Source organism: Macadamia integrifolia, chromosome 7 (genome assembly GCF_013358625.1).
Source record: "Macadamia integrifolia cultivar HAES 741 chromosome 7, SCU_Mint_v3, whole genome shotgun sequence".
Taxonomy (NCBI): Eukaryota; Viridiplantae; Streptophyta; class Magnoliopsida; order Proteales; family Proteaceae; genus Macadamia; species Macadamia integrifolia.
In genome coordinates, this window is record NC_056563.1 from 6349997 (window position 1) to 6374481 (window position 24485).

General features: G+C 37.0%; 3 protein-coding genes across 4 annotated transcripts; all 3 read left to right on the forward strand.

Moving 5' to 3' along the window:
* The first annotated feature begins 2747 nt into the window (after window positions 1-2747).
* On the forward strand, window positions 2748-3480 carry LOC122083866 (60S ribosomal protein L39-like). The gene is made up of 3 exons (XM_042651779.1): window positions 2748-2895; window positions 2988-3091; window positions 3211-3480. The coding sequence occupies exons 1-3, from the start codon at window positions 2893-2895 to the stop codon at window positions 3257-3259; spliced, it is 156 nt and encodes a 51-aa protein (XP_042507713.1). The 5' UTR covers window positions 2748-2892; the 3' UTR covers window positions 3260-3480.
* Window positions 3481-9535: 6055 nt separating this feature from the next.
* On the forward strand, window positions 9536-14646 carry LOC122083451 (ATPase 9, plasma membrane-type-like). The gene is made up of 13 exons (XM_042651263.1): window positions 9536-9983; window positions 10471-10590; window positions 10691-10789; window positions 10883-11020; window positions 11112-11873; window positions 11979-12101; window positions 12207-12311; window positions 12440-12749; window positions 12863-13377; window positions 13466-13639; window positions 13754-13936; window positions 14027-14211; window positions 14306-14646. The coding sequence occupies exons 1-13, from the start codon at window positions 9927-9929 to the stop codon at window positions 14400-14402; spliced, it is 2868 nt and encodes a 955-aa protein (XP_042507197.1). The 5' UTR covers window positions 9536-9926; the 3' UTR covers window positions 14403-14646.
* A 2684-nt stretch (window positions 14647-17330) lies between these two features.
* On the forward strand, window positions 17331-23304 carry LOC122083475 (WD repeat-containing protein 76). 2 transcript variants are annotated; one of them, XM_042651304.1, is made up of 6 exons: window positions 17331-17537; window positions 17677-18020; window positions 18138-18655; window positions 19810-20216; window positions 21397-21510; window positions 22913-23304. In XM_042651304.1, exons 1-6 carry the CDS (start codon window positions 17407-17409, stop codon window positions 23124-23126), a joined length of 1728 nt encoding a protein of 575 aa, XP_042507238.1. In that variant the 5' UTR covers window positions 17331-17406; the 3' UTR covers window positions 23127-23304. The 2 variants fall into 2 exon arrangements, with proteins under 2 accessions (XP_042507238.1, XP_042507237.1); XM_042651303.1 differs by having other exon boundaries at window positions 17677-18655.
* Window positions 23305-24485: the final 1181 nt, after the last annotated feature.

The following is a 24485-nucleotide window of genomic DNA, read 5'->3' on the forward strand; positions in this document are numbered from 1 at the left end:
GCCTGAGATTACTTATGCGGTTATGCCTACTGGAGAATAAAGATTTGTGGACTATTGACATAAATCAATCATTTTTATTTCTTGCTTGAACATGCACATGGTTGCTTGCATAGATGTAGTGTAAATTATCCAATAGCTGCAAGACTTGGACTTGGAAGGTTGTTACTGGTTCATGTTTGCCAACCCATCTGCCCCGGCGTGCTCTGTTGTTAAACTCGTTACACCCATAAAATATCCAAACACATCCTTTATAAGAACCCCAGAAGCTACACAAAATGTTGAGAAGTTGGGAGTTGCAAACCCGAACTTTTTTTTTCTTTTTCCTGTAAACATAAGGAGTTAGCCCTCGCTATGTTTTCTTATTTCCAATTTTTTTTTTTAAGTAAGAAATATAAAGGGATTTGTAAATATAATTTGAAAGTATCATATCATTATGTTATTATTATGCATATTTTTCGATGACTCATGTAAAATGACTCTACTTATCGGAATTGAAAGGAAATGTGGTGGGTAAACAGAAAAGTTAAAAAAAATTTGACACTTCAGGGTATTAAAGAAAAATCCCTTAGATGATGGACAATGTGCACTCAACATTAGGCCAGATGGACATCACCATATATGAAGAAAAATTTTATGTAGGAAGCTTCTGATGTAAAGAAGATTTTGAAGATTCGTTTGAATGATTGGACCAGAAGAAGTCCACTTAAATCATTTGAAAATACTGATTTCTGAAGTAGTTTTGGAGGATCATTACTTTTGATTCGGGTGAAGATACGAAATCATAATACTAATGTTTAAATGACAATCATTTCTCTATGATACTTTCCTAGTTCAAATGATGAGTCATTGGATCAACGATTGGGGGAAAATACGAACATTTAAAAGGTGTACTAAGTATCTAAAGTTTTGTGTGTAATTTAGAGATATAATCATATAAGTTTCCTATTTTATTTCAATTTTCTTCTTTGTTGTAATAAGGTTTGTTTTGTACAAAAGAAAATCATCTTGAAGTTTATAAAAAACAGAAAAATCGTTTTTACTCTTCTACTTTATTTGAACTCTTTATTTTGTGGATTCGAGAGTTTATTAGTGTCAGAATGACATCCAAACGTCAGCTCCCCCAAATCATTAATGTGGGAAACCTATAAAATGGCTACTTGTTCTACTGTCGACTCTATTTGCAAATTAACTTCCATGCAATGATATTGAATTCTCTTGAGCCTTGCCCTAGTGGTTTATAATGTATAGTGGAGTAACCGCTTGAGGTTCGGTCTCCTCTGTGGTTTAGTTCTTGGCCCCTGTGTGGGTCTAGTCTACCATGTAATATTGTAATGGCCCCTCTAATGGGAACCTAAAAAAAAAAAAATTGATATTGAATCTTAGGCCTAAAACTAGGAAAAGTAGGAGAGGTTTTTAACTATGCAGTAAATGTGATTAGTGGTGTGTTTGTACTTTTCATCCACCTTCGATAATGATAATTGGATTCGACCAAAAAATTGATTTGCCGATTCAATACCGATTCTTTGAAACATGCCTTTTTCTTTCTTTTGGCGGTGCGGTGCGGTGCGGTGCGGTGGGGTGGGGTGGGGTGGGGTGGGGTGGGGTGGGGGCCGGTGGACCACACCTTCGATCTCCCTTGTTTTTGAAAGTCTCGTGAATATACAAAATTTATTAACAATGGTGAATAATATCAGCCATGGCTGTATCAGATCAGCCATTTCATTCATATTGTATTGATATCGGTTGAGATCAATATAGGTACTTGATCAATTAAGATTGAGCATTGGTATTGGAATAAGGATAAAAATGTTAAAAGAAAAAAAAATTCTATTTTTATGAAAAGTAAAGATAAAATTGATCAATTTGATTTGATCGGATCTGAATTGATATTATATTGATATCGAAATCGATAACTAAATACACGCTATAACAAACATTCCTCAATAATAAAACTCTTTTAAGAACCGACCTGCATGGGTGTCGAGCATATGTGATTGGTGAATAGATTTTTCTTCTTTTTTCAACTCTATCCCACTAAGAGCCCTTGACCAATGGCTAGTCTACTTGGTGGTAGTAGGGCCAATAATAGGGGTGAAACAGAGTTGGGTTGGGCCGAGTTTCTTCAAATCCTAACCAAACCATAGGTGCTCAAAAATCAATCTAGGCCCAACCCTATTGGGTTCATATCAACCTAACCCGACCATAGGTTGGGTTGACATTGGTTTCTATAATATTTGAATTTAATCTTGGTTGACTTATTTTTGTCATTCATATCTTATACATTAGAAAATTATAGAAAAATAAAATACTAATATGAATGTTAATTCTAATATAAAAATTCAGGGCTAAATTTTGGGTCGAGTTTGATTGGGTTGAGTTGGGTCGGGCTGATGCCTCAACCGAAGGCCGACCCAATCTTGACCCAGGATTGGGGTTTTTCAACCCTAATCCGCCCTCAAGGTAAAAAAAAAAACTTAGCCCAAGCCTTCTTTGGGTTCAGGGCAGGTTCAGATTATCATGGCCAAACTTTTACCCTTAGCCAAATGATGATTACTTACTTCTACACATATACATTTACACACATTATGTATACGACAAAATTTGATTCCACAACCTCTTCCCTTGGGCATCAACTCTTCACGCTGAAGTTATCACCACTAGGCTATCCTAGTGTTCGCATTTGGCTGAGAATTGATCCGGTTCACGGTAGAATGTTAAAAATTTTACGTTTTACTGTAAAATACTAATTTTATAAACCGTCAAATTCTATACATTTCCTCTTCCGTTATAAAAGGGCAACTTTCCTGTCTAGGGTTTTCTTCTTGAGAGGGTTTTCTCGCTGTTGTTCCGATCTCCTTGGCCTCGTCCCCGAGCTCTGAATCAGAAGTCAGGATGGTATCTCTCTCTCTTGTTTGTTCGTTTGTATGGTTTCATGGGTCATTACAGTGTTGGATTAAGGTTTATTTGATCTTCATTTTGATGTGCAGCCGTCGCATAAAACCTTGAAAATAAAGAAGAAACTCGCGAAGAAGATGAGGCAGAATAGGCCCATCCCTCATTGGATCCGCATGAGGACCGATAACACCATCAGGTTTCCCATCGTTCTTTCTTATATCTTTTCTTTGCCCCCTTCTCAATATTCCCAGACAAGCTAAGCTTTCGATGAATCTTCTCATTCTTATATCAATTTCTAATTTGATTGGTTTTCAGGTACAATGCGAAACGCAGGCACTGGCGCCGCACCAAGCTAGGGTTTTAAGGTGTTGCGATCTGTCCTCTTTCTAGGTCTAATTAGAGTTTGTAGGTCTTGCAAGAGAATGGAAGATACTGTTTTTGTAATTCTTAAATTAATCAGTTGAGAACTCAACGAGTCTCTGAACCAGATTTTGTTGAGATTATTGTTTCTCTTTGTTGCGGAATATTTTGAAGGAGTGGGTTAGTTCATCTCTTTAATGGCATTTGAAGATTTTTCATTTTGAATTTGCTTCTACCTCTATGTTACTAAAATGACTGCCTGTAGAACTCTCTAGTAATTTGACAGTGTTCGGTGTTCAGAATGAAAAAGATCTCTTAGTATCCGTTCTGCAAGATATTAGTTTTCCTGATGCAATCCTTGTGTCTTTGTGATTATAGATTATATCCTAAGTTTCTGTTGTACTTGTGGTTTGTTTGAACGGTGGCAAACGGTTTATAATCTGAATGCAAGTGTTTTAGGCTTATGCCTTAGTAATTTCATTTCTGTCACCATTAAAATCTATGAGTGATGATCAAGGAAATTTAACTTTCTTTGTTGTTTATAAAACCAAGATTGATACAGAATTGATACAGAACTGAACATGGTTAAGTAAATGAGTTTTTGCATTTCACTGTGGAATTGTGAGATGCTTATATCTGGATTGTGTTATATCTCTTCATGTTTTTGGTTGATGACATGCTTGTCATATTTGGCAAGAGTTTGGTTGTGTTGGTGTTCAGGTGTTGATCATACTTCATTGCACCTTTGCCATGGGATCCTTTTGTACTGTTATCCTAGGCATAGTGAGGCTTCATTTATATTTGGCTTGCAAAGTCTTTTCCCTGACCTCAAGCTTTGCTTGTGGCTTCTAAATAGTGAACTGTTATTGGGAATGTTCAAACATGAAAATGAAACATTGTTTTGAAGTACATGACTCATTTAACTTCTTTCCCACTTTACTTGGAGATTATATAGGATAGTGGAAATCAATTGTAGTGATTTTGGTTTAAAGGAAAATTTTATAGGACAATCATACAAGTTGCTATGATGTATGTTGCACCATGTTAGGTATTGAGATAACCTGAGTAGTAGAGATGATGATATTGAGATAGATAAGTGATGAAATTAGGAAGGATAAAGTAAGGAATTAGCCCTGATATACGATCAGTTGCGAGAAAGTCGTTTGAGGTGGCATGGCTAGGTTCAAGGAGGAATGATTTGGTTCAGATGGAAGGATATGAATTTCCCGTGTGTGGTCAGAGGGTTATCAGAGATAGTTTTATGTGACTGGAAACAGTCACAGGGTTTGCTTCCGACTGAACTCTTACATCGACCGGTATATAGACATGATTGGTGAAGCTAGGCATGAGATATATATTTATGTATCACCTTGATAAGAACAGATTCAAAACATGCAGTGATTCTTCCTCGACAGGAGTATTACAAGGGTTGTTTTTGGGAATCTGTCAGTAAATAGTAAGGAGGTGGTTCAGTTTCTGTCGGTATTCTTCATTGGCAGGAATCAAAGTTGGGGTACACATTCAATTGCTTCTTGAGACGCGTCTACTGGTCTAGTCTATCGAGCAAGGCTCAAAAACTTGGGATGTGATTGGATCATAGTTGTCACGGTGTTAAATCGATCCAAGGCGGTAGAGGGGTGGTTAATCGATTTAGCAATGAATTGTCCGTTATGGCGTTGTCATGACGGTCAAATCGTCCATGTGTCATTTTTTATTTTTCTTATTTTCTAAAGTTATTTAGTATGCTATTTTTTTATTTCCCCTATTTTCTAAAGTTATTTAGCATGTTACAAGCCTATAATATATATCTTATAACATATAAAACTAACATTAAGCAACATAGCTCTATCAAAATCACCCTGCATTTTACAAAAAATAAATCGTCTAGTAAATCAGACGTGACATGGCATCCATGGCGGTGCCATAGCGACGTCTATCAGCCAATGGCGACCGTCATTTGTGAGTCACGTAAATTGCAGTATTGCTATGAACTTCTTTTTTTGTCAGGACTACAAATCGACGCCTAGGTGACGCCATGACAACTATGGATTGGATTGAACCGTTTTGATTAGATTTAATCTTTTTTTTTTTTTTTTTAAATAAAAATCAGTTTTATTACTATCGTTTTACCCTTATGCCTTGCTCGTATTGGGATAGATTGGGGATTTGGTCAAAACTGATATTGATCTGATCTGGTTTTAGAACTTTGCTATTAAGTCTATCATGGAGCTGAAAAGAAAAGGGGGAGATAATTTATGTTATAAATTGATCTCTCCATGTGAAAGAGTGATGTGATTAATTTGATAGTTGGGGATAAGAATTAGTTTGTTGTTGTTAAATTTGGATTAGTTAGGCTGTGTTTGATGAACCTGTTTTAAGAATGAAATGACGGAACAAAGTTTCGTCGTTCCATAAATTTACGATTTTAGCTCTTTTTTTCTTTCAAAAAAATCGAAGAATACCAAGTTAATACCAAACAATTTATTCCCTTTTTTTGTTCTCATAAAAAATGATGACTACCAAACGCAGCCTTATACTTTTCAATTTTATCAACAGTGGCAAAGCTTTACTAAAAGAAATCTGAGAAAGAAAAGTCCGTATCAGAATATGGAGGTGGATCTCTAAGGCTGTCAAACTGTTGGTTTCACAGTTGGTTTTGGTTTGGTCTTAGAATGGGGGTAATATAATTGGGCCAGGTCCAACACCGAATCATTATAAAAGCTGGTGGTAACGGTTTGAGCTCCTTGGGGGCCAGGTCTCTTTTACATTTCCCTGTATAGTTGGGTCTTGGTCTTTATAACATCTAAAGCTTTTGGGCACTTTATTTTTCAAGCATCAGAATATCCAAAGTTCCAAGTACTGTTAAAGCACTTGGAACTTTATTTTGACATGCGAGGATAATACTAAATGGTATGATTTAAAGGCAACACCAGTTGGTGATGAGCTTCGAGCTCAATGGTTAGTAACTATGTAGTTGGGTTCTAGTGTAAGTGAAGGTCAAAGGTTTGACCCTCTTATCCCTCTCTTCACCTTTCTTGATAATATAATAGTAGGTAGGTTAGTAGTTAGTTATAAGTGTACTTAGTGTTTGGTCCTTGTGCTGACCCCTTGTGAGTTCCTACATAGCCACCTACCCTAGTGTGGGTCTTACACAAAAAAAAAAAGAAAAACCAATCAACAACCTTGAGAGATCCTTATCTCGAATGTGTTTCCTTTAACTCGGCTTACCAAGCCTTGTCCCACACATGAGATATAATTCTTATTCCACCATGCATTTATTAGAATTGAAGTATCCCTAGAAAGGGTGTATCTAATGCATGAGGCTCCCGACACTGTGGAATCAAGGGAGGGTCACATTGTACGCAGCTTTACCCATGCTCATTGAAGATATTGTTTTTTGACTCAAACACACGACTACTGATCGTAATGAAGTAACCTTACCATTTGAATTACTATGTGACAAAACTGAATGCTCATCAATGAAAGCTCGGATTCCATGCTTAGGCCATTTGTTAAGCTTTCTATGCCATTCATTCTACTTATTTTCCATCGGTTGAGTCTGCAATTGATTGCATCTAGGGTGTCAAACAGTCAATTTAGTCGAGTTCCATTGTTGGTTGGTCTGAATCAGTTTTCAGTCTGCATCAGCTCAAATCAAAATCGAACTATTAAAGTGAGATTTGATTCAATTGTTTTGGTCTGATTCGATTTTAAATTTTTATTAAATTGATTTAATGGGCTCTTATTGGTCCGTTATTAAGTTGATATTAGTTTGGTTATGTTCGCTAATAATATTGACGGCACCTGTGAGGCATAATGCCGTTAGCTTAGAATTGGAAAAAATCCTAATCTATTCTCATCATTTTAATCAAAATAATAATAATAATAATAAAATAAAATCAAAATTACCGTTGAACCCTAGAAGGAAGGAGTAGCCATTGAATGAGTCTATGGACGGAAGGAACAATTATTAAAAGACTTGCCGAAAGAAGGAGCATCCATTGAAGGTCTCTTTCGTAATGGAAAGAACGGCCATTGAAGGTTTATGTGCTTCCCCTAATCAGCCATTAAAGGAACTTGGGTCAGGAAAATTTTGGAGTAGCAAGACTAGTTGAAGATAAGAAGATCAAGGAACTTTTAGCAATCAAATACATAGGAAACACAAATATATTTTGCTGGGTTTGTGAATTGTGATTGGTAGTTGAATTGCCCATTGGATTGAATCCTCTTACATAAGCAACTCCATTTAATTAAGTTAAAAGGAAAATTAAAACCCTTAGAAGAAACCCAATACTTGAATCTAATTTAACAACGTGATCCTTAGCGGAAACCCATGAAACAGATGACATTATCTCTATAATTCTGTCGCTGATGATTAATCACAATCCGCATGTGATCATCGTTCATAGATTAATTGGAATATTCCTCCACGATCAAAGAAGAAGAAAGACCCTTGCATGGAGTGCATATCAAGTCTTGATTCTTGTACGGTGAGTTTCCATTCTCGTATAACTAAGAGGTAGATGTGTGTAATTCACTCATTATCTTTCCTAATTTTTTAACCGACTACCTATCTCTTCCTATTTTCTCTCCTATTCTCTTTCTCATACCCCTTCTCTCTCCTCACGGTTTATCAAATTTTTTATTTTTTTTAATTATGATTTAACATTCTTTTATTATTAATCCTACAAAATAGCTTTATTTTAATCCTACAAAATTGGCAACTCCCTTATCTCATTCATTTTTTTTCCCTTAAGTTCATTTTCTCTCTCTCTCTCTCTACCTATTTTCTCTCCAATTCTCTTTTCATATACTCCCTCTCTCTCCTCACGGTTTATCAGAAATTTTTTTCCATTAAAATAGCTTTATTTTAATCCTACAAAATAGTGGATTCCCTTATCTGTTTCCTTTCTTCTTCTTCTTCTTTTTTTTTTTTAAGTTCATCCTCTCTCTCTCTCTCTCTCTCTCTCTCTCTCTCTCTCTCTCTTAATTTTTATTAACATTTTTGTTTTAAAGCTCACTTAAAACCATCTTCCATACTAATGAAAAACAACCAAATAAAAAAATGAAAAAAGGAAGAATTTTTCCTCATAGAGGAAGGTTCACCCATCATCCTAGGATTCACAAATCCATATAGGGTTTTAGTACAAGTCCAAAATACCTTTTTAATATTTTCTTCCATTCATATGAAGCCTATTTTGAACTTGGGGTTTTAGTATAAATATTGTTGGAATCAATTAATTAAAATAAGAAGTAATAATTTAAATAAAAACAGAAAATAGTTTATATATATATATATAAAGAAAAATAATGTATGACATTTAAATAGAGAAGAGAGATAAAAGGCATTTAAGTCGGAAGAGAGAGAAAGAGTGATAGTAAAATTTAGTGGATTACATGTGTCGGCAAAAGAGAGAACCCAAGACCAGGTTCTCATACGAGGGCTTGATCTAGACTCGACTAAGATGGGCATTGAAGATGCTTCTGTGTGACTTTCTATTGGTCTGCATACTTGTCAGTAACTGCAATAGCGGTCAGCATTCTCTTACCATAACAATAAACAGATTAGCCCGATTCTTTGCCTAATAATATGAGTTTATTAGTTTGGTTGAATTTTGATTGGTCCAATCAGTTTGGATTCTGAACTGATTTCCAAAAACCCAAATTCAAAACAACTTGGGCATTTTCTAACTAAAAAAAAAAATCTGTTTGATTGACCAGCCTAATCATTTTGGGTTGGATATTGACACTCCTACGGACCCATCCTTTCAAACTAACTTGGGCCCATTTCCTGGTGCCAACTTCCTTGTTAGACCCATTGTCCACTCTGTCAGTGGATGCACATCCGGTCCCAGTAGCCAAAAAGGCCTAAATATAAAAAATAAATAATTTACCTTAATATGATGCATGACATCGAACGGTAAGTGAATGAATGGTTTTGTTGTGAGCAATGTGTACACAAGAGTATTATGCATAATTGTCATTATATTTGTCAATAAGAACTCATTGCCCCAAGGGAGTTGATTGACATTGTTTTACTACATCCCTATCCGAGATGCGTGTTTTCATTATATTAGAAAAAAATTATGATGATGCAATTTTAAATGTCAAGACTAAGGCATTGGAGGAAACCAATAATATAAATATATATATATATATTTTATTTAATATTGATTTTTTTTAATCTTTTTTTTTTTTTTTTTTTTTAAGCCGTATGTATTATATAAGCTAAGCTTACTCTCCTAGACCAACAGAAAGCCCTTAGGAATATCCTCCTTTGATTTGATTCAGCAGTTAGAAGCGGAGCTTTACATTGATAACATAATAATACGTAGGCCGAGTCAATAGGAGAAGAGGTGTGGTATATGAGAGAGTCTTGGAACGTTTTAACGTTTTGTTCAATCTTCACCAGCCATTTTCTTCGTGGACTACTCTGAAACAAAAAAGAGTATAAAGGAAGGGAAGAGAGCTGAGATTTTGTTTTGTCCTTTGCAGAAGAACCAACCCCTGAAGAATTTTTTTTTTTTTTTCAAAGGGAAATTTTCCTTAAGGAGCATAATGGGGGACACTTGAGGGAGTTTAAGAGGCAAGGAAGAGATAGCATTTTAGGGAAAGATAAATAATCTCTCTTCTTCGTAATTTTACCTTGCCCATTGTTTGAACTTAAAACAATGGCGAACAATAAATCCATTTCCTTGGAAGAAATTAAAAACGAAAATGTCGATCTTGTAAGTATATATATATATCTCTGTTTATCTTCTTCTATTCTTTCAAGTTCTGATCAAATGCAATGCTAGCTGTTCTTTCTTTGTTGAATGGTCGTATCTTTCCTTTTTTTTTTTTTTTTTTTTCAAACTCAGGAAATTGAATTCTAAGAGATGGGTTGTTTTTAATTTCTTGTTTTGATTACTTATCATATCTTGAATTCGTGATATCCTCCTCTATCTTGCCAATCAAGAAAACTGCATTAAAGAACAGAATCTGTGTTCTGAGATTTTTTCTTTTTTAGACAGTATAATAAAGTTGTGTGTCATGGGTTGTTTCCATCTTCATGCATTAAGGGAAATTTTCATTATCTATTTCTTTGATTATTGATTCAACTCTGAAAGTGCATTAAAGAAAGGGAAGGATGCCATAACAGTGTTAGAATCCATGTTTCAAAGACCTTTTTGAAACACTTTTAATTTCTGTTTTTTGGATTGTGTTTTTTTGTAGGAGCGAATCCCTGTGGAAGAAGTATTTGAGCAGCTCAAATGTACGAGAGAAGGTTTGACAGCGGAGGAAGGGGAGCAAAGGCTCAAGATCTTTGGACCCAATAAGCTTGAAGAGAAGAAGGTAATTCTCTGGTTCATTCTGTTAGAATTTTTGTCATATTCTCTTTTCCTGGCTTCGTTGTCTAACCCATTTTACATCCAACCATACTCTATTATTACAGGAAAGCAAATTCCTTAAATTCTTGGGTTTTATGTGGAATCCCCTCTCATGGGTTATGGAGGCTGCTGCTATCATGGCCATAGTTTTAGCTAATGGAGGGGTATAACTAAATTCTATTACCCATTTTCTATCTGTGTCGTTCAATTAAAATTAAGATATTCAAAACTAAGAAACGATATTGAACTAATTGCAGGGAAAACCCCCAGATTGGCAAGATTTCGTTGGTATCGTGGTGTTGTTATTCATCAACTCCACCATTAGTTTCATTGAAGAAAACAATGCCGGAAATGCAGCTGCTGCTCTAATGGCAGGTCTTGCCCCCAAAACCAAGGTTGGTTTCTTTTGTTCTCCTTCAAAATGCAAAGATGAGTTAATTGATACCTTGAAGGTAATAGTAATAGTAATTGTAATTGCATGTGTAGGTGCTGAGAGACGGGAGATGGTCTGAGCAAGAGGCAGCCATCTTGGTTCCTGGAGATGTGATCAGCATCAAGCTGGGTGACATTGTCCCAGCTGATGCTCGTCTGCTAGAGGGTGATCCTCTCAAGATCGACCAATCTGCTCTGACTGGTGAGTCCCTCCCTGTAACCAAGAATCCTGGTGAAGAGGTCTTCTCTGGATCCACCTGCAAGCAAGGTGAGATTGAGGCTGTTGTTATCGCCACTGGTGTCCACACCTTCTTCGGCAAGGCTGCACATCTTGTTGACAGTACCAACCAAGTGGGTCACTTCCAGAAGGTGTTGTCAGCAATTGGGAACTTCTGTATCTGCTCAATTGCTGTAGGAATGGTGATTGAGATCATAGTGATGTACCCAATTCAGCGCCGGCCTTACAGGCAAGGAATTGATAATCTGTTAGTGCTACTCATTGGAGGAATTCCCATTGCCATGCCCACAGTGTTGTCAGTGACCATGGCTATTGGGTCTCACCGATTGTCTGAGCAAGGTGCCATCACAAAGAGGATGACTGCAATTGAAGAGATGGCTGGTATGGACGTGCTTTGCAGTGACAAGACCGGAACCCTCACCCTCAACAAGCTTTCTGTTGACAAAACCATGATTGAGGTGTTCGTCAAGGACTTGGACAAAGACACTGTTGTCTTGAATGCTGCCATGGCTTCCAGAATTGAGAATCAGGATGCCATTGATGCTTCAATCGTTGGGATGTTGGCTGACCCCAAAGAGGTATCATACATTATATATATAAATAACAAGTGTCGCCTTGCTCTCTGTGTTTCCTTACATTGAACTTTATTAGATTGTTCTTTATATTTCTCTTCTTCTTCGCAGGCAAGAGCAGGAATCCAAGAGGTGCATTTCTTGCCCTTCAACCCTGTCGATAAGCGTACTGCAATCACTTACATTGCCTCTGATGGCACATGGCATCGATCAAGTAAGGGTGCACCTGAGCAGGTAATTTGAATCTATTCATATCTATTACATTACTTGCTATGAATGGAGCTTTTTAATTTGAAATCCTCTTGGTCTCTCTCGTGAACCCTTCTGCATTTGTACCAGATTATTGAGCTTTGCAATCTCAGGGAAGACGCAAAGAACAGAGTTCATGGAATTATCGATAAGTTTGCTGAACGTGGTCTTCGTTCTTTGGGTGTTGCTCAACAGGTGAAGTGACAATACTTGAGTTCCCAGTGCCCACTCATTCATTTCATGGTTGCATGTTGATCAGTTTTAAGTCATTGGTTTATGAGATATGTTTTGAGGCTAAATTTGATTTTGGTGGAGTTTCACAGAAAGTTCCAGAAAAGACGAAGGAGAGTGCTGGAGGTCCATGGGAATTTCTTGGTCTTTTGCCTCTCTTTGATCCTCCAAGGCATGATAGCGCAGAGACCATCCGGCGAGCACTCAACCTCGGAGTCAATGTTAAGATGATCACTGGTGACCAGCTTGCCATTGGTAAAGAGACTGGTCGTAGGCTTGGCATGGGCACCAATATGTATCCCTCTTCCTCCCTCCTTGGCCAGAGTAAAGATGAATCCATTGCTTCCATCCCTGTTGATGAGCTTATTGAAAAGGCCGATGGGTTTGCTGGTGTCTTCCCTGGTAATTAAATTAACACCACCACCACCATCACAGCTAGTTTTTTCTTCATTGATTCTGAGAAAATTCTTTTCTACTAATTCATTTGTTAATGTTTGAATGGCTGATTCATACAGAGCACAAGTATGAGATTGTGAAGAAACTGCAGGAAAGAAAACATATTTGTGGTATGACTGGAGATGGTGTGAACGATGCACCAGCCTTGAAGAAGGCAGATATTGGTATTGCAGTGGCCGATGCAACCGATGCAGCCAGGGGTGCATCAGACATAGTATTAACAGAGCCTGGGCTCAGTGTGATTGTGAGTGCTGTGTTGACAAGTAGAGCCATCTTCCAAAGAATGAAGAACTACACAATCTATGCAGTTTCAATCACAATCCGTATTGTGCTCGGATTCATGCTAATTGCCCTCATCTGGAAGTTTGATTTCTCACCCTTCATGGTCTTGATCATTGCCATTCTCAATGATGGAACCATCATGACCATCTCCAAGGACAGGGTAAAGCCATCCCCATTGCCTGACTCATGGAAGCTTAAGGAAATCTTTGCTACTGGTCTTGTCCTCGGCACCTACCTTGCAGTTATGAGTGTAATCTTCTTTTGGGTTGCCCACAAGACCAGCTTCTTCTCTGTAAGTTAGTTACCTTAAACCATCCAGTGCCAACATTGGTTAATTCAGTTTGTGTAGCCATTGCTAAACTGATCATCGACATTGCCAGGACAAATTTGGTGTGAGACCCATCAATAACAACTTGGATGAGCTTACAGCTGCACTGTACCTCCAAGTGAGTATAGTGAGTCAGGCTCTCATTTTTGTCACTCGTTCCAGGAGCTGGTCTTTCATTGAGCGCCCTGGTGTCTTGCTTCTGACAGCATTCCTTGCTGCCCAACTGGTGAGTGTGAGCTTGTGTGTGTGTGTGTGTGTGATTGTGATTTTCTTTTCACCTTTCTCTATCGAATTACTACTAGAATTGATGGGTCTAACACTGGAAATTGATCACTTGAAGGTGGCCACATTGATCGCCGTGTACGCAAGCTGGCCCTTTGCTAGGATCCAAGGTATTGGGTGGGGATGGGCTGGACTTATTTGGCTCTACAGTATTATTTTCTACTTTCCTCTTGATGTCCTTAAGTTCATCACTCGCTATGGATTGAGTGGAAGGGCTTGGGATAACCTGATTCAGAACAAGGTAAATACTACTATTAATGCTCCATGATCACCATCCAAGAGACATTTGCAGGAACCTAAATTAAGATTGTGATTGCTGCTTTATACACAGACTGCTTTCACATCAAAGAAGGATTATGGAAGGGGAGAGAGGGAAGCACAATGGGCATTGGCTCAACGTACCCTTCATGGCCTCCAACCTGCTGAATCAACTGGGCTATTCAATGACAAGACCACCAACTACAGAGAGTTGTCTGAGATTGCAGAGCAAGCTAAGAAACGAGCAGAGGTTGCAAGGTAACAGCCTATCATGGGCAAGAATGGTTACCAATCTCAAACACTACTTGTCTTTAATTTTGTTTATAAGATCTGTTTCAATTATGCTTTTCAGGCTAAGGGAACTTCATACATTAAAGGGCCATGTTGAGTCAGTAGTGAAGCTAAAGGGGTTGGATATTGAGACAATCCAACAGCACTACACAGTTTAAGAAGGATAGGAGTTGACGGTTGAGAGTTGAGGCCAAAAAGATGGCGCCAATTTTTTTATTTTTTTATTGTTTCTCTAGGGATATTCATTTTTGTTTTTCGATTTTTGTTTTTGTTTTTCCTTTTTCATTTTGTCATAATGTAGTTGCAGGAGGAAGTAGTCCTTTGGATTAATAATCAAAAGGAGAAAGATGTGGTAGACAGTTTGGGGTTGGTACAAAAATAAAGATTTTTGTTTTGTTTAAATATTAACCTGTTAAATTACTTTTTGTTAATGATTTATCTTGTTTTTCTATATTCCCATGAAATCTATTCTATCATAAGGGCCTAGAGGTATTTTCCTGCTCATTTTAATAAGTTTAAAAAGTACCTAATGACTAAAGGTATTCTAAAAATTTACCCCGCAAAAAATAAGGGTATTCTAAAATAATAAACATCAATTCCATGTATTTACATTAGAACAAGACCATGCATTTCCCATTTGATGTTTGTGGACGATTGTATATTATTCACTAAAGCTGGTACAGTAAATATGGGAATATTACATGAGATTCTTTTTAATTACTATGCGACATGTTCCCTCTCAATTGAGATCGGATATCGTCAATGTGCTTGAGAATTCTATTGTGTTAAATCACGATTGCTACAGTATATTTGAAAAACTAAGTTTTGACTCAAGTGAAATCACTCAAATCGAAAGGTTTAGAATGCCCAGACTTAGTCCTGGTGAATCTAATTTTTCCCTTCACTCGTAATCTTATCTGATTGCTCATCGGGTTTCACACATTTCTTCTTAAAATGAAGTCCTGATGAAGAAGAACCTTCTTATACTCTCTTTTTTTTCGATAACATAACCTTCTTCTAGACTCAAGAAACGATACATTTTGGAAACACAAGAAAGAAAAGGAAGATAGTCATTGTTTACGAGAAGTAACATAACATAGAGAATGATACATTTAATGCCATGCAACTACTTTATTTTTCTTGTGAAAAGCCCAATTTTCCTGTATTAATTTTGATTTATTAATATTAAATGTATTAGAAGGAAATCAATTAGCCATATTGAAATTTTCAATTATATTAAATAAAAAAATTACTCATTCTTCATGAGGTTTGACTCGCTCGATTTGCAAGTAAAATACATCCATATGACAATGTTTTTAAATTCTGACCTTATTGGTCAACTGATGAGCCATAGAAGTTGAATTACGTGTTCACTTCAAATGATTCAAATCCCAAACAAGTGGTTGGCTAAATCCCATAAGTATTCTCTGCCTAGGCCTAAGGAGTTGGACTGTGATGTGAACACGGCAAAAAAGAGAGGAAAAATAGGAATAAGAGAGAAAATAGGGAGTTTGGTGTATTAGGAGGTCGTCTAACCTCGGCCTTAGGAGAGAAAATAAGAGTTTTGATTTACTTGTTTGCTTTCTATTACATAATAATTCATATATAGGATAACTGATTACACCTTACGATCCACCCTCTCCATGTTTTCCTTATAACCTCTCTCCACTACTCCACCCTATAACCCCTCTTATAATTTGTCCCTTAATTACTAACTTACCGTAATAACCAATAATTCCACCTATAATAATAATAATAATAATAATAATAATAATAATAATAATTGGGAAGTTTTAGATACGTAACAAGACCACTGTTAGTTAAAACGTGTTTTCCCATATGCTATTATACAATACGGAAAAAAATGGAAATGGCAAAAGAATCCGTTTTTTAAGGGTAAAATAGGAATTTTATAACAAAAAATTAATTAAAAAAAAAAAAACCTATTAATAAAAGTGAAGAGTGAAGACAATATGGTACTTGGTTTTTTATTTTTAACTTCCATATTATTTATAGGAAAAAAAATCTCATCTTCCTATAGCCCAATGAGCAAAGAGAAGCTAAAGCTAGCAACATTTCATTTTCTTGTAGCCCATTGGGCTATTTTATCTTGGGACTCCTAGAGCTTTTGGAATATTAGATGCATGTATACAGGTAATAATCTCTTAAATTGCATGAGTATACTACTGTTTTTTTGGTTTTGTTTTTTTGAAAACTACACGTTTAATACTCGTACTGTTCGTTTTCGTCCGTTTGCCATTCCTTGTTTTTTTGACCGTACCGTTCATCATTTTTATGTGTTTAAAACCCATACTGTACGTTTCTGTTTTTTTACCGTTCCCATTCTAACTAACAATGAACAAGACTGTGACTAAGTCCATTGTGACCACATCCTTGCCTTTCTTTCATGACCAAGTGCTATTGGTCACAGCACTGGTCAATACGTCTTTGGGTCTTTCGGGTTGGGCTATTCCTCTTTCCTCGAAAACTCAATGCTTATATTGCTTTTGATGCGACGGCAATGGGATTGCTAATCAGATTAAAAACTCTCTTCAAACGAGGATGGAATGTGGATAAGGTTATAACTGATGTGGATGGTTTGAATGTCTTATAGTATAGCGCTAATTTTTTGAGGTGGCCTTGAGCTACCTTTACGCACTGATTGGAACTTGAATAGTTATTGACAAATATATTTTTTTAAACAAAGTAGGAGTATGACTATAGGGGCCATGAAAATTAAGGCACGAAGGGCTATGGAACATAAAAGTTGTTTTTGTAAACTTTCCTCAACTCCTTTCTCTTTTTCTATCAAGTAAAAAAAAAAAAAAAAAAAAAATCCCAATATAATTAGTTTTTTGTTGGTCGGATGAAGATGTCTTGTCCAGTTTTACCCTTTATGCCCTTAGTTGTGGTATTCAAAGGTTAAAAACCTGCCACGTCATTACCAAAAATAAAAACCTGCCACGTCATCTTTCATTATTTCTTTCCCGCCTTTTCCAATTTCCCGCTAAAGCTATACTCAATTTCGTCTATACACATACTCAAATCCGCCTTAGTTGCAGAAAAATTATTTCTCAAAGGACCTGAAACGCCCCCCTCCCTCCCTCTCTCTCTCTCTCTCTCTCTCTCTCTCTCTCTCTCTCTCTCTCTGAGCTTTTTTTCATGGATACACAAACCCTAACCGAGTACGAGCGCCAGAGGCTTGAGAACATAAAGCGTAATGGCGAAATGATGGCTTCTCTGAAGCTCCATTCCACAGTTCAAGAGCTCTCTTCTGCAACGAAGCGTAATAGGTTTGTCCGTTCTCCTTTCTCACCTTCTCATCTCTCACACGCACACGTTTTTCTAGGAGTGTTTAGGATAACATCTTCCCTGTAATTTCTCTTTTAATCTTTGTTCATTTTATTTGTTCGTGTCTTTTTATCATGGTAGAGTTGAAGCAAAAGGTTATAAGGTCGCTCAATCGAAGAAGCCAAAGCCCGAAGCTCCTATTGTGCTCCGCAGGTCACTCCGTACCCGAGGAGTGCAGCCTGATTCGTCATCAGCAGGAGGCGTTGAAGATGACCTTGTCGTTTCCCCCAATAAGACCTCCGGATCTTCTTCTCCAAGAGTCTTGGGTCCTCTCAGTATGAAAGATGCTCATATTGGTGATTCCCCCGAGCGGCAACTTATAGATACTATAGTGAATATGTGGGAAAACACCCCATTAAGTTGCGCAATCAAAACTGAGCTTTTTCCGATCAAGGAGGAAAGAAATTCTCTTGGTGCGATCAGAGGTAATTTAGAAAATTATCCTTCTAGTTGCTCAATTGAGAAAGATATTTGCTCAATCAAGAAGGATTTTTCTGGGGATGGGACCTCTGACGATCGTAACGTCTTGGAGAGAATTGCAGTGAAGAGGGAAGCTGAATGGGACATGGAGAAAACCCCGTTGAATGAATCAACTAGGAGGGAACTTGGTAATAATGGGGCCTTTTACTCTATATCTATGATTAAATCAGAAGAAGCTCCTTCAAGTTCTTTGAACTTGGCATCACTGAGAGTGAAACCAGAAAATAAAGAGGATATGGAGAAAACCCCGTTGAATAATTCAATAAAGAGGGAAATTGATGATAATGGGGCCTCTTACGCTGCATCTATGAGTGTATCGGAAAAATCTCCTTCAAGTTCTTTTAACTTGTCACTAAGATTGAAACCAGAAAATATTGCCCGAGTTGTGCCTGGAAGGATACTGAATGTGTGCTTCTTTCCTACAACATACCGTTTGGTGGTTGTTGCTGGGAATAAATTCGGGAATGTTGGATTTTGGGATGTTGATTGTCAAGAGGGGGAAGGAGATGGTATTTACTTGTACCGCCCTCACTCTGCTCCTGTTTCGGGGATTTTGATCCAACCCTTTTCATTATCAAAGGTATGCTGTACTGCCTCTGGTTCTCAAATTCTTGGGACTCTTTTTATTTTCTCATTGTTCAAATGTCTCATGGTTAAATCTTGTATTCCTTTGCTCTCAATGTTGCTTAAATTTAGAATTGCAGATGATGCCTAACGTGAAAATCCGAATATCAATGGACATTTACACCAAAAGAGCTCCCTTAGGTCTTAGCTCGTATATTTGAACAAAGTAGTTCTGTTTGTCCTATCCTTTCCGACTGTTCCAAGGCCTACCAAGTACTTCCTGACCCTTGTATTTTGTTCTACAATCTAATCATAGCTAACATAACACAGTGATTCTGGTGTTGGACAGCAATTTAATGCATCTAACATAGACTTCCAGTCTTCCAGACCACAACCAGAAGAGCTATTCAAAGTATTGCTTTGATGTTTGGTCACTAACTCTCTAATGTATTCCTTTTTTCCTTTTCTTTCCCCTGATTCATTTATTTGTTTGAGAATGAAAACAAAAATAAAATAGAATGAGGGCACGATAGGTGCCATATGTGGGAACCAGTCTCTCTTTGCCTAGGTTGAGGGCACCTGTTGCTTTGGCCTGACCAGGAGTCCAGGGAGTTAGTTGACTGCCGGCTATTTTATAAGTGTAGGCTACTCTTTAATGCCCTATATGGGTTATATCTCTATTAACTGGATATTATTATTTGGTTGTTTTTCATAGCCGTCATATATGGGAAAAGATGCTTTGTCAAATATCAGAATGAATGATTTCTTTCTGGATCTGGCTGATTTGAGACTGACTAATGAAAAATTGTATCATGGAGGCTATTAGTCTCTCACTGTAGTTTTTTTCTTATGATGCCATACCAATGCAACTACGCCACCTATAATATATTTCTGTCTTATTTATCCAAATAATATCTGTATGATGCCTAACTGATCCAGCTATTTCCACCTCTAACATATGTAGTCCTTCTATATTTCTTTTTTTTTTTCCGGACAAAAAGAGCTTCCAAAGGCTTTAGGTGTACCAGTAAGAAGAATTATGCATTTTATTACTGTTTTATTGGTAATGAATCTTCAGCTTCTCTGTGTCACTAAAATAATGTCAGAAACATAGATTGGGTTTCATTTATACGAAGAATCATAACACTTTTGTGATATATATATGTGCAGGTTTTCACTAGCTGCTACGATGGATTAATTCGTTTGTTGGATGTAGAAAAGGAATCATTTGATCTGGTTTACTCCTGCGAGTATCCCATCTTCTCTCTTTCTCAACGTCCAGATGATGCAAAGTCCTTATACTTTGGGGAGGGCCAAGGAGGATTAAATGTTTGGGATGAGAGGGCAGGCAAATCTTCAAGTTCATGGATGTTGCATGAGCAAAGGATCAACACCATACATTTCAACCCAAAAAACAGTAACTTGATGGCTACAAGTTCCACTGATGGTACTGCCTGCGTCTGGGATTTGAGAAGAATTGATGCAAATAAACCGAAATCCCTGATGATAGTTGATCACAGAAGGGCTGTCCATTCTGCTTACTTCTCACCCAGTGGGAATTGTCTTGCAACAACAAGGTTGGTAGTAATTATGTGGACCTGAACACATTTCTGTTGCTTTACTGAATGAGATTTCTCCCCATAGTAGTTTTCCCCTGAAAAAGAATGGAATAAATGAATCTAGTTTCACTCTTAAGGAAATAAACATATTTTGAGATTCTAATGGGTGTTGAATTGTGGCTTAACCTAAATTTACTTGACCACTTGGGAAAGTTGGACTAAGCCAAAAGAATTTATACTGAAAATTGTTAGTAACCTCTAAATATTCATAATTTAGAATCAGAAGTTGAAAATAGCTGGTACATTGTTGCTTTGGTATTTCTGTTTTCCTTCTGCCTCACCGGTGCATGTTTGCTCTGAGAGCTTTCACTCATAGTTGTCAAGGCATCACATAGGTGTCCTGGTGCCTTCGTGGGTCCAAGGCCATGATACATTTTGTTTGATGCAAGAAAAGCAACCCACTAGGTGTCTCCTTGTGGTTTTGTGTCAACATGCTTTATGTTATATTAGTTTTTTGACATTTCACGAGTGTACGCTGATTATATTATATCTGATGCTTTATTTATTATATGAGGGTATTTTCATATTAGGTCATTACTAACATAATTATATCATATTCTCTATTTTTCATATAATCATAATTATACAAAGGGAAAAGGTTGTGGACTGCCTGTCACAGTCTCACCCTCTCTCCCCAATTTCTCCCCCAATGACACACATCGTATCCCCTGCCACCTCCCCACCACCCACCATTTGACGAACCGTCTCATCCCTTCTAATTGTTGGGGCGTGCAGATACCAGGGCACAAAGGTAGTGTGCCAATCGCTTGCCCTTATATAAATTTATTAATACTATATTACATAAATTGCACGCCAGGGGTGCCTTGTTGCTTAGGCTCTTGGGCACCTCTCCAATGCCTTGGGTTTCCTGGTCGCCTTGAGAACTTTCTTTTTTATAGGTAATTAGTTGACTTGACATCTATAATCCCACTTTCTTTCAATTTAGCACCATTTATGAAAGAAGTGACCAGGTTTTGAGGCATATATAGTCACTCCCCATTCAGTGAGATTCTGTTTCTTAAGCAAATTAATGAAGCCATAGAGTTCTTGAAAAACTTAATTTTGATTGTCATTTATATCAATGAACCTTTTCTTGGTTCAAATATGCTGATATATGCCATTTCATCTCTTGACGTAGTTATAGTGACAACGTTGGAGTTCTGAGAGGTGCTGACTTTACGGATGTGGATAAGATAAATGTGGATTTGATCCATCATAATAATCAGACGGGCAGATGGATTTCTTCTTTCAGGTATGACTCTCAGCTGTTGGGGAGATAATTTATTATTCTGAAAGCAAAAATAACATGCTTAATCTTCTATTTAAAACTGGTCAGCTTCTTTGCCACAAATTTAATGGTCTTTCCAAATCAGTACTAGGATTTGTTTCATGAATTTTCTTCTTACCTGTAAAAGCCCTGTTGGATTTGCATTTTCAGATCTTGCTGTTTAGTTTTAAACCGTTCTTCTCTTCAAAAAGTAATGCAATAAAAAAGCAATATCTAACTTTTTTATCTCTTGGTGTACCTGTAATATTTGCATTTTCAGATCTCACTGTAGTATGAATACATAAATCAATCCAAGAAAATGAAGCATCAGAGCTTTAAACAGGAGCGATCAATATGGCTACAAATCAAGGGGAATTGTTTGTTAAACCTTCAAGTTGTTTAGGGTGGCCCATGGTTTTGGAGCTGCACTCTCTTTAATGCCCAACCATGCTTTAATTCTAGGGCTTAAATAGCAAAAAAAGCCTTAGGGACACTTACTAGTGATTGGGTGCAAATGGATAATGAAAAATTGATTGCAAATATCAGAACACCGACGAAATCCATCTCTAATCCAGAAAAAAGAATTACTAAAATGGTCTAAGTCATTAAACTAAAAGATTGATCACTTCAATTAGTCCAGCCTTACCTTGTAAGTTATCCCTTTTGACCTCCAGTTTTCTAGTTGACCTACTTGACTTGATCTTCCAGATAGAGCCAGCCTTTCTATGGTGATGCCACATAAGGCATGGACTTGAGATCAACCTTTTCTTGTTCTTTTTGTAAAACTTCAGCATTGGACCTTGGTTATTTACAGAAAATATTTGGGACTTTCATGTAGTAAAACAGATTTGTTTGGGTTGGATGTAAAATCTAGAACATCCAAGCTTGATATAGTTGTGCATAGAATAACATGTGATGAGGATTTATGGGGCAAACCTGCATGACCGCAGGGTCTAAGGTTCAGCTGATCAGACGATTTTGGCTTTTCAATCCATTGTGGCCACAGGTTTAAATGTTTAATATCTTAAAAGGAAAATTTTGAGCTGTTTTTCTGGATTTTGCCCTCCCCTGAAAGAGCTTTTAATCCTTCAACACCGAAGCTGCGGGTTTCAGATTACATCTATTATTTCTGAACTAGAATGTGAGAGATATTTTTTTGTTATGATATTTATGTAGGATAAATTCTGAGATACTGGTTTCTGTTAATAGGGTTAATGATACATTTGTTCTTTTGGTGTTCCTTTGAGTTGACAAAAGTTCTAATGGGACTTCCATGCCTGAGGACATCAGTTGTGTCTACCACATTTGCTTCTTGAAAGAATTTTTACCAAATGTTTGGCATAATGAATTCTTTTAACAATTTTTCACTTTCATATGGTTCATGCAGAGCAATATGGGGCTGGTGTGATTCTTATGTCTTTATAGGCAATATGAGAAGGGGAGTTGATGTTATTTCCACCACTGATAGAAGAACAATGATGACTTTAGAGAGCCCACGCATGTCTGCAATTCCATGTCGGCTTGCTACACACCCATATAAGGCCGGTATATTAGCTGGAGCTACAGCTGGGGGCCAGGTATACATATGGACATCAAGTTAGAAAACATTGCTGCTCAGAACAGAATGTGTATGCCCAAAACAAATTTTTGTACCATTTGGGTTCAGTCTGCAGAGTTTCCTGTAAATTTTGGCAAGTGAAAGAAACCTTTGAAAACAAACTCATTTGAAATATGTTATCATACTTATAACAGGTATTTTGCTGCTTAGGGTTTGAGATATGTTTCTGCAAATCTTCTGGACAAGTGTTTGTTCAAGCATAGTGATTGTCTGGACTCATTTAACTATGAATTTACACTATTCTTAGAATCCAAATCAGAGATGACCATTCATCCCCCTCCATTTGAGTTCCTATATGCAGCCAAGTAGTAGAAGGATATATGATATGAACAAAATCCTAATAACTATTGCAGTTTTACTGATGAACTATATCTGATTTATCTTTGATTGTAAAGCAACTTTCCAAATAATTAAGAATGCTTCACTTCAATTGCAAATTATCCACTCAACTGAAACCTTATATTCCTCATCAACCTTCAACGAAACCCCTCCCACCACCCCCCCCTCCCAAAAAAAAAAAATCCTTTAATTAGACCCTCTAACCAGAAACATAAATCAGAGTGGATCCATTGGTTGAAGAATTATGTGAAATAATTTTGGCAAAAACGTGTTTCTAAGTGTTGAAAGAAGTGATCTGTTCAGCTCTTTTTACCCTTGAAAGCTTAGTAGCAGCTGCCAACTGTCGGGCTTGAGTATAACACATTACAACAAAGCAAGACAACTTATAGTTCACCAAAAATTAATACACTTAGGTCAGGATGATAAGATGGGAGTATCAAAATGTCCAATGGTTCGGTGACTTCCTTCACACCAAGTCTACTGTAACGTTGCAGGGCTGAAGTAAAAATTTCGGGGATGGAGTTTCTTTTCCATGGATGGTGACAAGAATCCGGATGCTCTCCAACTCCTTTTTCCTCTCTCCCCTCCCAACCTCTCATATGCACAGGATTTGATAGCCAAGAGAAAAAGTGAAAAGAAGAAGAAAAAAAAAAAGGTACAAAGTTGTACTAATTTTCTTGATTTATGAAATTCTCGTTGTGTTTGGTATTGTCTTAAACTAAGATAAGATTCTTTTTTGAATTTCAAAATTTACCTTGAGAACAGTGAAGTTTTTGCCAAAAAAATTCATTTTTTTTTTTTTATTATTAACCAAAGTATCCGAATCAACTTACGCACACCTCGACTAATCCTCTAAGAGATTGACACAACAACCCACCACCATGATCTCCACTTAAATCTTGTTTCAAACACGAGATCTTTTCTGTCATTGATAGTCAAATAAACATTTTTTTCTTTTTATCATTGTAATTCTTTTCTTCTCTTTTATAGATTCCTTTTTTTT

What these genes read in the sequence shown, in the direction of transcription:
- LOC122083451 (XM_042651263.1), top strand. Translation starts at nt 9,927, where the DNA reads ATGGCGAACAATAAATCCATTTCCTTGGAAGAAATTAAAAACGAAAAT. An exon ending in CTTTGGGTGTTGCTCAACAG is followed by an intron (nt 12,312 to 12,439) that starts GTGAAGTGACAA and finishes GGAGTTTCACAG; the next exon opens with AAAGTTCCAGAAAAGACGAA. An exon ending in ATAACCTGATTCAGAACAAG is followed by an intron (nt 13,937 to 14,026) that starts GTAAATACTACT and finishes CTTTATACACAG; the next exon opens with ACTGCTTTCACATCAAAGAA.
- LOC122083475 (XM_042651303.1), top strand. Translation starts at nt 17,407, where the DNA reads ATGGATACACAAACCCTAACCGAGTACGAGCGCCAGAGGCTTGAGAAC. An exon ending in AACCCTTTTCATTATCAAAG is followed by an intron (nt 18,656 to 19,809) that starts GTATGCTGTACT and finishes ATATATGTGCAG; the next exon opens with GTTTTCACTAGCTGCTACGA. An exon ending in AATTGTCTTGCAACAACAAG is followed by an intron (nt 20,217 to 21,396) that starts GTTGGTAGTAAT and finishes CTCTTGACGTAG; the next exon opens with TTATAGTGACAACGTTGGAG.
- LOC122083866 (XM_042651779.1), top strand. An exon ending in AGGACCGATAACACCATCAG is followed by an intron (nt 3,092 to 3,210) that starts GTTTCCCATCGT and finishes ATTGGTTTTCAG; the next exon opens with GTACAATGCGAAACGCAGGC.